Source organism: Mauremys reevesii, linkage group 5 (genome assembly GCF_016161935.1).
Source record: "Mauremys reevesii isolate NIE-2019 linkage group 5, ASM1616193v1, whole genome shotgun sequence".
Taxonomy (NCBI): Eukaryota; Metazoa; Chordata; order Testudines; family Geoemydidae; genus Mauremys; species Mauremys reevesii.
Genome location: NC_052627.1, coordinates 88,573,264 through 88,587,355, shown reverse-complemented (window position 1 = coordinate 88,587,355; position 14,092 = coordinate 88,573,264). Strand labels below are relative to the sequence as shown.

Sequence of the window (14,092 nt, the reverse complement as noted above, 5' to 3'; positions counted from 1 at the left end):
GCACCTCCTTCTCCCTCCAAGTGACCATGAGGAGTCTGCACGACTCCCAGGACCACATCCTCCACTGGCATCCAAAATCCCTTGCAGAGGGACCCTCTGTAGCACTCAGGAAGGGAATGATGAGCCTGAAGGAGTCCCAGAAACCCATGTGCCAAGGATATGCAGGAGGGATGGTGGAAGTGCCCAATATATCTCTGAGAAAGCCACTCCTCATCTAATCTGGGGCAGAAACATTGGGGCCCAGTCTTGCAATTGACTAAACGTGGGATCACCATGGGCATTTCACTGACATCAGTATGGGGTGTCCAGGAAGGTGCATGACGCATGCATCTCCAGGAACACCAGCCTGTACAGAAAGCTACAAGTGGGGACTTTCTTTCCAAATCAGAAGATTACAGTGGGGGATGTTGAAATGCCCATGGCGATCCTGGGAGACCCGGCATACTACAGCCATGGCTTATGAAACCTTACATGGGACACCTGGACAGCAGTAAGGAGCGGTTCAACAACAGGCTGAATAGGTGTCAGATGACAGTTGAATGTGCCTTTGGCAGATTAAAGGTGCACTGGAGATGCCTTTAGGGCAGGTTAGACCTTAATGAGGACAATACTCCCATGGTCATAGCTGTGTGATGTACATTGCATAATCTCTGTGAAGCTAAGGATGAAAGGTTTGCTCAGGGGTGGAGTTTTGAGGCAGACCGTTTGGCTGCTGATTTTGAGCAGCGAGATATCAGGGCTATTAGAGGAGCCTAGAGGGGGGCAATTCGAATCAGGGAGGCTTTGAGGCAACACTTTGAAAATGAGAACCAATAATGTATATCTCTGTGATTGGTGCTTCAATTTTACATTACATGTAGTTTTCCTAGGAAGCAATGGTGACAGTTGGGGCCTTACAGTCCAGTAAGCAAATGATTAAAACACCTGTGCATGTATTGGTAGAGTCTGCAATCTCAATTTGGAGGAAACAAATAAAGATGAGTTACCATTCAAATACTTTGCTCTTATTGCACAAGAAACAGCACGCACAAACACACAAAGATGCTTGGTGTGACAGGAGGAACAGGGAAGGGCAGACTTTCACAGCTGTGTGTAGGTCCAGCTATCATTGTGAAAGCTGCGCGAGGAGGTGGAGTGAAGAGGAAACCGAGAAGTCCTGGAAAGTGGAAACAAATGTGTGAGTGGAGTTTTGGGGGTGGACATGGAAAAGAGTTCTGAATGTGCTGCAGGGGAGGGCGGGCATGGATCCGCTCAATCTGCAGCATTATTAAGGACTTCAGCATCTGTGTTTGCTCCTCCGTTACTTTACTCATCCACTCAGTTAACATCCTTAACAAACTCCTGATTCTCTTTTCTGTCCTGCCATTCGGCTTCCTAGCCCTCCTTGTGTTCCCTTTTCTCTGCATTGGAGCACTGCAGAACCTACCAGAACATGTCTTCTTTGCTGTGTCTTGAGCACTTTCTTATCAGGTGGAGACACTCAGCTGGGGCGTGTGGGGTGTTCCTGAAGGCCACATCTGCTGAAGCACAAGGGACAATGCACAGAAGTGGGATTGTTAAATTCACGCACGGCATTGAAACATTTCAGTTAAATACCCCTTTTGCAACATAACACTCACTTTCGCACTGACCCTTGGCAGGCACACATCTTTGCGAACACCCAAACCTGGTGAGTGTTGGTAGGGTGGGGTGGGAGGTAGGCACTCGAAAAGAGCACACACTCTGCAAGGGTCCTGGTGCAGCTGACAAGGGAAAAAATTCTAAAATTCTGCCACACTTTTCCACAGGTGGGGGTCATTCTAGCAGATATCTCACTGCTAAGAATAAGCAGGGAAACGAGTGTACATCTACTCCATGCTTGTGGCTTCCACCCTGCTCTCTGTGCTGCTTGCCCATGTGCCTCTTTGGTCCCTGTACAAGTGATTGCTGAATGGCGCAGGAAAGTTTCCTACAATGGGGGGAAGGAACAAAGCTGCTCTGCCATGGCACCTTCGGCAAAGGATTACCGAGAACCTCCAGGAAACTTTCCTGGACATCTCTCTGGAGAATTCCCGTGAGATCTCGGTGTGCATCAACACTCTGTTCCGCCATACCAATTAGCTACACAGGGAAATGTCCAGCTCACAGAAACACAGCCAGCCTTCCACATTTCTATACCCTGAACCCACATCTCCGCACTACACAAGCCACAACCACTTACCAGGCATCTCCTCTCCTGCTTCTTGCTCACCAGAGAGCAATTGCTGAGACTGGCTAGATACCTCTGGAATGGAAAGCAGTTCCTGGCTGCCTGCCCCACCGGGCAACCCCTCCGGGAGTTCCACACCATTGTCTAACTCCACCTCTTCATCAATAACTTCATCTCCAGTTTAGGTCCGCTTTCTGCAGCCTCCAGGCCCGCCTAAGTATCCACGGGGCTCTTGGCGATGGAGGTGCGGTTACCACCGAGGATAGCATCCAGCTCCTTATAGAACCTGCAGGTCTTAGGTGAAGCAGTGGAGTGATGGTTTGCTTCCTTGCCTTATGGTATGCCTGCCTCAACTCCTTTATCTTCACTCTGCATTGCAGCGTGTCCCGATCATAGCCCTTTTCGCACAAGCCTTGAGAAATGTGCCCGTAGAGATCCCAATTCCTACTGCTCAAGCGCAGCGGTGACTGCACAGCCTCCTCTCCCCATATACTGATCAGATCCAGCAGCTCCGCAGTTGTCCGAGTGGGAGAGCGTTTGCTGTGATAACCCATCACGGTCACCTGGGAAGATGTGATGAGACCTCTCCACGCCGATCCAGCAGGAAATGGAATTTCAAAAATTCCCAGGGCTTCTAAGGGGGAGGGATGGATGGTTGTTTACCTGGATGCAGGGTGGTGGAGTTCAGATTGCGGACCAGAGTGGTCACAATGGGCATTGTGGGACACCTCCTGAAGGCCAGTTAAAGTGCTGAAATCAAGCGTGGTGTCTACACTTGCACTTTGTCAAGAAACATTTAGAGGAAAAAGATGTACGTCTCTCTTCTGGGTGGTTGTATTTTGTTGCCAAAACTGGGCATTTTTCCTGACAAAAGTTGCATTGTTGTGTGTACACATTCGTTATTTTGTCAACAATTGGCAGTTTTTGTCGACAAAACTTGGTAGTGTAGACAAGGCCTATGATTCCAGCTAAGATCATCTAAGCACAAGCTGTTAGCTTTGAGGATCCTACTTTCTGTCTCCAGCAAATGGCAAACTTTCTTTTGCCAGGGCTGGGAGTTACTGGAGCAAAGGGCTATACATAGGTGCTGGGGGTGTGGCAGTTTGAAGTGGTTTCCATTATATAAGGGTTACAGTTTGGTTCAATGGCTCTCCACACCCCCATTACACAAATTGTTTCAGCAGCCCTAGGGCTATAATCAGTTAAACATGACTTGATTTCTGTGAAAGGGATCAATTGCCAGTGGCTGATCAGGAAGTTGTTAGTGAGCTCTGACAGGGAGACAGGTTGCTACAGTGAGAGGTTCTGAGGACGAATCTGTAGGAAGTTAGAGTCACCTGGAAAGACAGATGTATGTACAGTCTGGACTGTTTATTAGAACATTAGCATTTCAGAGAAAACAATACTTTGATTTAAGAAGGCTGTCTAGTCACTGGTTACTACTATAATTGCTCCCGGAGGGAACAGAATTCTAGGATCTGGATTTAAATCAGATCTGCTGAAGTAATCATGGTTGATGCACAAGAACTACAACAAAGATGTAGTCTGCAAATAGGAGTCACATGATAGCCTGAGACCTAGAGGAGATGTGCTTGGTGAGACCAAGAGGAGTCTTCATTAAATAAACAAAATGGGACTAGACAAACACTGATGGCTCTTTATTGGCACATCTTTAGCTTTACTAAGTACTAAATTAAAATGTATTAAGCAAACATAGGCGTTTAGCTTTTCAGCTCAGGAGGCTACAAGCAGGAAGAGTATAGCCAAGAAGCAAACACTCTATTCCCTTATTCTTCTGATGTACATCAGATCAGTCAAGGATTTTAATATTTTTGTTGCAGTTTATATGCAGATAGAAATATCCCCTTAATTAATTTACCAAAGTAATTAATTCTCAAAAAAATTAAATTAAGAAAAATATTGGAGGAGTTCACTCAGTCTCATGTGCATCTAATCAACTCAAAAGGAAAAAAACTTGACAACCTTTTTCTAATAACTTATTTAAATTTTTAGATATGCCAAACATTTGATCTGGAAGAAATCCCAGAAGGATTTTTCATGACCTGTAACAGAACCTGTCACAGTATGTAAAGGCCCTACTTTGTTTCCAGCAAGCAAGGAGTTAATTCCTTGTTCAGACCTGACACAGAATGGAATGAAGTAGCAGGGCTAGAGTTTGAAGGCCCAATCAGACACTGAGTAAATGATATAAAAATACACCTATGAGAAGCAGAATGCTTTTGTGAAGGCAGAGTTCTACGCTCACCGGTCACAGGACTGAGTTGTAACTAAAATGGGTTGTTTCTGTATATTTTCTTGTTATGTTAAGCCATTTCGGTCTTTTGCTATACAAATCATTCTCAGGAGTGAAAAAACCTCGGGGAAGAATAACTTTTTTGCAAATCTTTTCAAACAAATTCACTGCACTGGGTTACAGTACCCTTACTGACTGAAACTTATTACTATAGCCTTCCACAGGATTTCTAGGCTGACAGGTAGCAAAGGGGAAAAACACAGTACATAAAGACTTATCTCTTTTCTTCATATAGACTGCAGACTATAAAAACTCACAAAGGTTTTATCAAGAAGTTTAGAACCTTTATTTTTTGCTTAAGCTTCTACTGATAGGACAATTTTTATAATAGGGTACCATGGATGTGATAATGCAAGACATATCTTTAAGAATAGGATATCGTTTTTACAGTTTTTAAAGATCTAGTGAAGATTGTGTCTATGCTTTTGACATCTGATGCTGGAAAACTCTTTAAGGACTAAAATGGCAATACTGATTTAAGGTCATAGGGACAATGGGCTTTAATAATCATTTTATAAATTAGATATAAAGGGAGTCTGAGATACCCTCTTTCTCAGCAGCAGTGAATAGACTTGTACTGAAATTTTAAAAAGTTTGGCTATTAAGATCCCTCTCCCCTCCGAAATTAATTTTGAGGCTGACTCCTAGTGAGAAATGTGATTTTAAAGAATGCTATTTGATTTAAAAATGTATTCTCCTTTGCAGGCAAAGGCAGGATCTGCCCAGCAATAGAGACTAGCTGTCTAAAATGAAAACAGGGAAATTGAGACAGCCATTTTAAACATACAAGACAAGACTTTGATCTAATGATCTAATATGAGATAATGTTGTTAACCTTGGAAAAATCTGACAGTTTTGTGAAAAAAAAAGAAAATGAATAACTTGCTTTCAATAACTTTTCTGATTTTTACTGACACACCTGAAATTTAAAAAGTCCACATTGATTCTGGTTGCACTTTCCCTGTTAAAAGTTGTCCTATCTCCCTCTCTACATCCAGATGCACAATAAACAAGGGTTTTTTGGAGGGGGGGTGGTTACAGCTTTTTGACAGTTTTCTTTAACACTCCCCAAGTGTGTCTTTTCTTTCTCAGGATGTCTAATAGTGTATAAAAGTTCTTTCTGCATGTGAGTGCCTATTAGTAGGGCTTTGTCTTGATTGTCTAGTGTCAACCGCTCTATGATGCTTGGGGGGGGGGGGGAGCAAGCTTAGTGGAATTTCAGTGCTGTTAAACACTCATGTCTATGTTTTTATATATATAGGCAGCATACATTTTTGTATTTTATAAAAATAGTTGTATATGTATGAATATTTATATTTGTTTCTGTAAAGACTTTCCCCCCTTTTTTCACTGTGGCAGAGATATTTGATCCCATCGTATGACAGCTTCTTGCTTAAAGGAAAGTGATTTTGTGTAGCTGTAGCTCTTTTTACTAAGGAAGGAGCTCTCTTTCTAGGGCCCAATCCTGCCCAGCGCTCCCTGCAGCCTAACGCTGGTGTAGAGAAGTCCCACGCAGGCTACACCCAGGATTGACGCCGATCCTACCTGTTAATAGGCCTCCCCCCATCACCCTCAGTTTACTATGAGTGCTGGGGCGTAAATCTATGACCAAGGGCTTGGCTACACTTACAAGTTGCAGCGCTGGGAGTTACAGCGCTGCTCGGTCATTCCGCTTCCTGTTTTGCCGCCGCCGTGGTGCAGCATTCATTCCGGCAGCGTTTGGCGCCATTGTGAGTGTCTTTCTGTTACTCTCTGTGAATCGCGATTTCTGTGGCAAATGGAGCCCGATCTGCTGAGGACTCTGCTGATGAGTGTCACCAGCACAACACGTTTGGCAGTCGAGCTATTCCTTCAGCTCCAAAGTGACAGTGAGGAGTCCGACGATGATATCAATATGGATTTGTAACAAGCACTGAGTGGTGGGATCACATCGTCATGGAAGTCTGGGATGACGAGCAGTGGCTGCAGAACAAGCCACTTTCATGGGACTGTGTGCTGAGCTCGCCCCACTCTCTGCGCGCAAGGACACAAGATTGAGAGCTGCCCTGACGGTGGAAAGTGGCTATTGCAATCTGGAAGATGGCAAATGGAACCAGTTTGGTGTGGGAAAGTGCAGGACATTGTGGATGGCTTTGCACAAATGGGTTTACAGGCTGGCCTGGAAAGGTGCATGATGCACGCATCTTCGAACAGTGGCCTGTTCAGGAAGATGCAGGCAGGGACTTTTCCCAGACAGGAAGATCACAGTAGGGGATGTCGAATGCCCACTGTGATCCTTGAGACCCCCCACATACCCCTTACTGCCTTGGCTCAACCTATAGGAATAGAAGCAGGAGCAAGGAGCAAGGAGGTTCAACTACAGGCTGAGCGGTGCAGAATGACTGTGGAGTGTGCTTTTGGGCGTTTAAGGCTCGCTGGAGATGTTTGTATGGGAAGCTAGACTTCCTCCATAATATTTGTGAAGGGAAGGGTGAAACATTCAGTGAGGCATGGACCACCGAGGTTCAAGTCCTGGAGGCTGAATATGCACAGCCAGAGAGCAGGGCTAATAGAGAGGCCCAGCACAGGGCTTCAAGGATTAGGGATGCCTTGAGGGAAGAATTTGAGGCTGAAAGCCAACAGTAATGTTGCTGCCTTGCATGGGAGTGAATTGCACTGCTTACACTGTTATTCTATTATCCATAATAATAATATGATTTGCAGTGCCTCTTTCTTTACTGGGCTAAGGTGTCTTTCACTATCTGCTATAATAAAGACTGTTTTCAAAGCCAAGAATTGTTTTATTGAAAAGAAAAAAACTTCCTTGACAGACAGACAGACACACAACATTTCATTAACACAAGAGGGCAAGGGTGTGGGTTGGTGAACTGTACAGTCACAAGTTTGCATATGCCATGTCTGGATTGCTGTTTAATGAATCCTGCACTTCAGGGTGCATATACTGCATGGTGATGGGGTTGAATGCAGAGGGTAAGGGTGGTGGTAGGTATCAGGGCTGGTTGGGGAACGTTCTGGTGTTGTAGGTAGCTGGTGGTGGTTAGAGCCTGGATGCTGGGGAAAGGTGGTTGTGACTCTATAGACTCAGGATGCTGCATTTCTCTTGCGGGTCCTGCTTTCTTTCTCTCGCCACTCCTTCAATTCTTTTCTCTCTGTAGCAGAGTGCTGAAGAACAGTTTTCAGCATGTCCTCTTTGCTCTTTCGGGGATTTTTTCTCAAATTTTGAAGCCTCTGTGATGTTGAACATCTGGGCAGTCCAGTCAAGGTCACTGTACACACAGAAATGACAACATTTAACACGGGCAGCATTGTATCCACTATCTCCAGACATGAATTGTTACACTGAGGAGTTCTCACTTGCAAGTTCTCACTTGCATTCTTTATCCCAAAAGGAAAACACAACAGAAGCCACGAAATGGTGAGTGAGGAGTGGGGCTTGAGTGAGAGGAGCTGGTTGCTTGGGTAATCTGGAGTGCTAGAGGGGTTGAGTGAAGATGCAGATGCAGGGGTGATCTTATCTCCTATCTCTTCACTAAAGAGTCTCCCAACATTTTCACAGGACTTAATCCTGGAAGATGTTTTGTGTTCAGAAATGGTCCCCTGGGACAAGGGACACAGTGGCTCTGCCTATAAACCTTTTGCTGAGATAACTGAAGCAGATTACATCAACGGGCTATTCCACATCTAGACGCTGCCATGCATGCATCCATAACCCCCTTCCTCTCCAGAAACATTTCCACCCAGAAAATCCTCTGCCTGTCCTTCTGCAACTGCTGGCTGCTGCTGCGATTGGGTACTTTCCTCCTGGCTTGAGAAGAGCTCCTGGCTGCATGCCTCCAGGAATCTGCGGTTTCTTCCCCATCCCAGGAGCTTCACTCCTCCTCCTCCTCCTGTCCCCAGCCTGCTCAGAAGTGTCCATCGTTACCCTGGGATTGGCAGTGGGGTCACCCCCCCATGTTGTCCATCTCTATCCAGCATGTCCCTTGATATCTGCTCAAAGATACCCCAAACACTGATGAGGTCCTGCAGGCATGGTTACCTGTAACCTGTAACTGATTAACTGATTGCACTCCACACCTGGCTGCAGCAAACAGGAAGGAGAGAGTGCAAACTGATGTGCAGAGTGGCTGAACAGGCGCTGGAAAGCCTCCACCAGCGCTGCAACTTGTAAGTGTAGCCAAGCCCCAAGCTGCTGGCTGGTCGCTTCTCCATGCGGCGCAGCTGTAGCGTCCCCGACGCGTGCGTTAGGCTGGCTCCCTGGATACTTTCCCCCCTTCTCTAGCGTATGAAGCCAATTCCCGTTAATTTGTGTGCCCCTCTCGCTGACACACGGCGCCACACCCCCCCCGCCCACCGCAAAGGCGCGGAGTTTCTGGCCCGCCTGGGCATCAGCTGAAAGGGAGGAACGGCCCTGGAACCGGTGAGACTCGGGGGCACCGAAGCCCCCCCCAGCCAAGAAGCCCGAGAGAGCAGCGGGCAGCGCTTGCCTGAGCCGCCCGGGACTGGGATCCGGGAGGGGGGGCAAGGCAGAGGCGTGGCTGGAGGAGGAGCAGGTTGGGGGCGGTGGTGGCTGTGCGCTCCCGGGCTCCCTCCCGCACTAGCGAGGTGTCCGTGCGCGCGGGAGGCTGGCGGCAGTGCTGGGAGCGAGGAGCGCAGCGCAGGGAGGGCGCAGCGGCAGCATGAAAGGCTCCTACCTGGCCTGGGAGCTGGCGGGCGCTGTGCTGTTGCTGAGCTTTCCAACAGGTGGGACTGGCCGCTGCTGGGGGGTCCGCGTTGCACGGCTCGCTGCGTGTGCAGGGGGAGACGGTGCGCCGCTCCCAGGAGCGAGCGAGTGAGGGGCGGGAAGGGGCAGTGCTCATCCAGCTTCTCCCGCTGGTACTTGGGCTGTGCAGTCGCCGGTGAGGAGCTAGCAAAGCTCTTGCTTCCAGCGCAGCGCCGGGACAGGTAGGGCTGGTAGCTGTGCAGTGCCGGGGTGCGTGGAGGCGTTGGCGGAGAATTTCTGCTCCTCTGTCTAGGGGTGCTTGAACAATTTGTGTAGTGGGGTGGGGGTGGTACTGAGAGCTATTGACCAAACTGTGAACTCAGCCCCCCTAGTTCCAGCACCCATGCCTCTGCCGGGCGAGGACAGTGTGCCTGGTTTTCTTACCCGCACTCCATTGATAAAGATCGACGAGCTCGCCGCACCAGCTGTGTTTATTGTGAAAACTCTGGCGCGGTAAGTAGGAGAAGCAGCGGCTCGCGCAAAGGACAGGTTCCTCGCATTACTTAGAGGTCCCTCCTGCTACAGCAGGGGGGCTGGTATTTGTTGCATTGCATTGACTACTGACCTGAGTTTCAGTTGCACGAACTTTGGCAAGTCCTTGCATAGCTCGTCCTGCCAATGAATAGCTTGAGCGCGATTTTTGGAGACGCGTGAGCGCTCCTTGCCGCCCTCCAATGCCCAGTCTCGTTACGCTGCTGTAGCGCTTCCTGAAGTCAGGCTTGCATTGGTTTTGGAGGGGCAGCGTGGTAGCTTGATAGCTATTGCAGAGTCAGAATGGGCTACTGTGAGGGAAGCAGAAACAATCACTGCTCCCGAGCAAGGTAATATTTCCTATTCAGGCGTGCGAATCGGGCTACACTACACGCACCCTGGTATCGGTGCTTCCCACATCTAGGGAAGGGGTGTTAGTAGTTAATCCACCTTTTTGTTCTTCAGAGAACTATTATCTGCCGATGGGGGAGGGGTCTTGCATCTGCCCGGGTTGGGTTGTTTTGGCAGTAAACCATCTCGTAATCAGTACGAAATGTCCCTGTGGTCAGATGGCTGTTAAACAACAGAAATGGTAATGAGAAATACTTTCAAGAGCAGGAGTCTGGCTTTCAGCAGCAGAGGTGAAGGTGTAAGTGAAATATAGTCTTCATGGCTGTCGCTGGTTTCATTCATTTTAGACAGATCATTTTGAGGGCACTGTTACATGGCTGAATTTAGTAGAGCATCTCCTAGTCAACGTATTTATGCATTTTGTCAGCTTGTGAGAGACAAACTTTTAATCATCTGTTCTTTCCAAGTAAGAATTCCTGTCAAGCCCTCTTTTAAAGGAGGCTTTCTAGTTCTTGCACTGGCTTGTAGATTTTTAGGTCATTTCACTCATGCTGTGCCTAGTGAACTGGAGAACTGAGTTGATGGTAGGGATGGGACAGCAACTATGCATGCTTGTCATGTCATTGTCATTCTAATTTATTGCCCTCTCTTGTTTGGACAGGTCACTCAGACTCAGGCACTTAGCAATTCCTATCACCTTTATGCCGAATTTTACCTTACTCTGCAGATAGTCCTGTTGAAATAAATGGGACAACTTGCAGTAGAAGTAAGGGAACTCAACATGAAAAAGGTGGCAGAATCAGTCTCAACTAGCATATGTGTGAAATCTGAGCAGTTGCCATCATCCGGATTTAGATTGTATAGGTCAGGCAATGTCAAACCCAACTCACGCTACCGATGACAATCTGTCAGTGCAGTAACTGTGATATATCAGGCTGACAAATTCAGGATTTCCCCATCAAAATATTTAATAAAAGATGTGTAGGGGAGAAACCATCAGATGTTCTCGGTGGCCTAAAATCATCCCTTGGATAACTCTAATGATTTAAAGGAGTTGCACCAGGGATGAATTCAGCTCTCTGTTGGAATCAGAATTGGAAACTGACAACTTAAAACAATTGATTTCTCCCTCCCTTATCTTATTTGAAGCTAAAGTCTGGAGGGAAGCAGTGCATGGTGACAGAAAATGAAAGGTGGCTGAACTTGCTCTCCCAATTCTTGAAAGTGGGGTCTTGCAAATAACCCTCTCTGGCCCAATGGTTCTTTAATTTATCCACAGTGGAACAGCCGAGAGAGAGACACTCTAGCCTGGTGGTTAGCGGCCATCCCCTTCCTCTATTGAATTTTGTAATTATTTAGCCACACTGGAACAGCTTCAACAGGATCGAGTGAGGGAGCCCCATATCATAGTCTCCCATAGCTCAGCGGTTAGGGCACTCACTTGAAGTAGCAGATCCCTTCCCATGGGGAATGTGAACCAGGGGTCTCCCACATCCCAGGTGAGTACCCTAACCACTGGGCTAAAAGTTATTATGAGGGAGGTTGTCCTCCTCCTGCCCTTCTTCCCCCTTGCCCCACCAGCTTCTTGCAAAAAATGGCATAGGGGTGCAGCTGGGGGCTTGTCTACACTTACAGTGCTGCAGCTGCACCTGTGCAGCTGTGCCACTTAGGTCTTGTCTATACTACCCACCGGATTGGTGGGCAGTGATCGATCCAGCAGGGGTCAATTTATCGCCTCTAGTCTAGACGTGATAAATTAACCACTGAGTGCTGTTCCGTCGACTTTGGTACTCCACCAGAGCGAGAGGCGCAGGTGGAGTCGACGGGAGAGTGTCAGGAGTTGACTCACTGCAGTGAAGACACCGCGGTGAGTAGATCTAAGTACGTGAATAACGTAGCTGAAGTTGCGTAACTTAGATCGACTCTCCCCCTCCCCCCAAGTGTAGACCAGGCCTTAGTGAAGCTTCTCCCATCAGCATAGGGGTGGTAGCTATGTTGACAGGAGAAGCCACACTCCTGAGCGACATAGTTATATTGACACAAATTTGTAGTGTAGACCAAGCCTGAGAATCCCAAGTGGCCAGAGCAGCCCAGACAGGTGCCTGTCTCTGAGAAGGCGGGGCTTAGCATAAGCCATTGGCTTGCTATCTCCCATTGGCTAGTTTAGGCAAGGCATCACCTAGCAAGCTGGCTTTTGTGAATCGCATTCTAAGGTGCCTGTCTCTCCTCATTCATTGTATAGGGTGCATGGGTGCCAAACTCAGGCTCTGAGTCCCAATGATTTTCTAGGGACTTAAAAGTTAGGTGTGGTGAAGCTGAGCATGGCCTCGCCTCAGTTTCTAGCCCATATTTATTTACATTTATAAAATACCAGTTCAGTGCTCTAGTTCTGTACAGAAATTACATGGGTCAAAAGGGCCACAAAACCAACAACAAACAATCCCTCCCACAAGAGGTTACTCTCCAAACTTCTTGTAAGCATATACAAGATTATTATATTTAACTTCCCCTGATGTCTACTAACCTCCAGATAACATTTCTGACCCCAGCCCCTTAAGTAGTCTTCTGGTTGTCCGTGACCTTCAGGTCAGCTTTTCGTTTCCTCAGGAAAAGCCTGGGAAAACAGGTCAGCCTTGCAACATGTCCTGAAGGTCACCAAATCCAGGCTCTTGTGTCAAGGAGTAGAAGGTGCAGGGGAGATTATTTTTTTCTCTTGATTACTTACTTGATTAGATTCAGACACATTTTCTGGTGTTATTTGCTTTGAATGGCACCTTAGATGAATTTACTGATATTGATGAGAAGCGAATTGTGAATGAGAATTAATGAATTAGAATGGGATGAGAAGTGAATAGTATGTAAGACTCACTATGGTAAAAATGTTTGTAAGTGTCTGTTTATGTGTGTGTGTGGGTGTATGTGGGTGTCTGTGTTTTATATCACACTTAATTTCTTTGTCAGATAGTCGAGTTTCTCTCCTCCCCTGCCTCTCCCTCACTTTTGCAAAAAGAAAATGAGTTAGTACAAAACTAAACTTTAATATGGTTTCTCCTATGAAATTAAGCCATTCATGTCTTCAGCCCCCTCACTTCACTGCTGGTATTTTGTGCTCTTTCCCTGTCCTTGTGTTTTCTGCATCTCAGTTTATTGCCATCTTCTCCCCTTTGACTTTTTTTTTGTTAGTTCATACACTCTTTTTGTGGGATGTTCTTTTAGAATCTTCTGACTCCCACTCCCATGACTTGGACTCAACACTGCAACACCTTCTGTTTAGGTGCCCAGTAGAATTCACAGCCCTGAGTTAGGCACCCTGTACAATACATGACAGAGTTAAGCATCTAAGAATGGGATCCACAAAAGTCAGCAAGCTGAACAGGGTGCCACCTACACTAACCAATGGGAAATGCCAAGGAGAGAGGGGGTTCATAAGCCCTGTCCCTCAGGTGCTTATGTCTTAGCAGGTGGGAAGTGCCTCTCTCTGCTCAGGATTCACAGCTATGAACCCTCTTCTGAAATTAGGCATCTAAACTTTCTCTTTAAAAGTATTGAGGAGGTGGTGGCACCTTGCCTTATAACTTTTATCCCTGTGGTTAGGGCATTCACCCAGAATGTGGAATACCTAGGCTCAATTCCCGCCTCTGCGGGAGTTGAGACTTGAACGTGTGTTTTCTGCCTCCCAAGAGAGTGCCCTAACCACAAAGCTGTGGAAAAGAGTGAGAATGAGTCTATAGCCCAGTGGTTATGGTAATCACCATGTGAGAGACCCAGGTTCCAGGCCTCCTGCTTCTGTGCATATTTTATTATTTATATGCAGCGGAACAATTTCAACAAGAGAGAATGAGAGACACCAGCCCCAGAATACCCCACAGACCAGTGGTGAGGGCCCTCTTCTGGGAGGGGATGACTCCAATTCTTGTCCTTTCTCCATATCAGGTCAGGTGGGAAATTGAACCAGGTCTCCCACATCCTGGATGAATGCCTGACCACTGGGCTAAAAGTTATAAACAGG

At 47.0% G+C, this 14,092-nt stretch overlaps 1 protein-coding gene across 1 annotated transcript in view; it reads left to right on the top strand.

The window, feature by feature from the left end:
- Positions 1-9,112: 9,112 nt before the first annotated feature.
- Positions 9,113-14,092, top strand: part of KIT (KIT proto-oncogene, receptor tyrosine kinase) — a 73,249-nt gene continuing 68,269 nt past the window's right edge. The window contains exon 1 of the mRNA XM_039542345.1: positions 9,113-9,242. Coding sequence (XP_039398279.1) covers positions 9,179-9,242 — 64 coding nt within the window. The 5' untranslated portion in view covers positions 9,113-9,178. The remainder of the gene's footprint in view (positions 9,243-14,092) is intronic.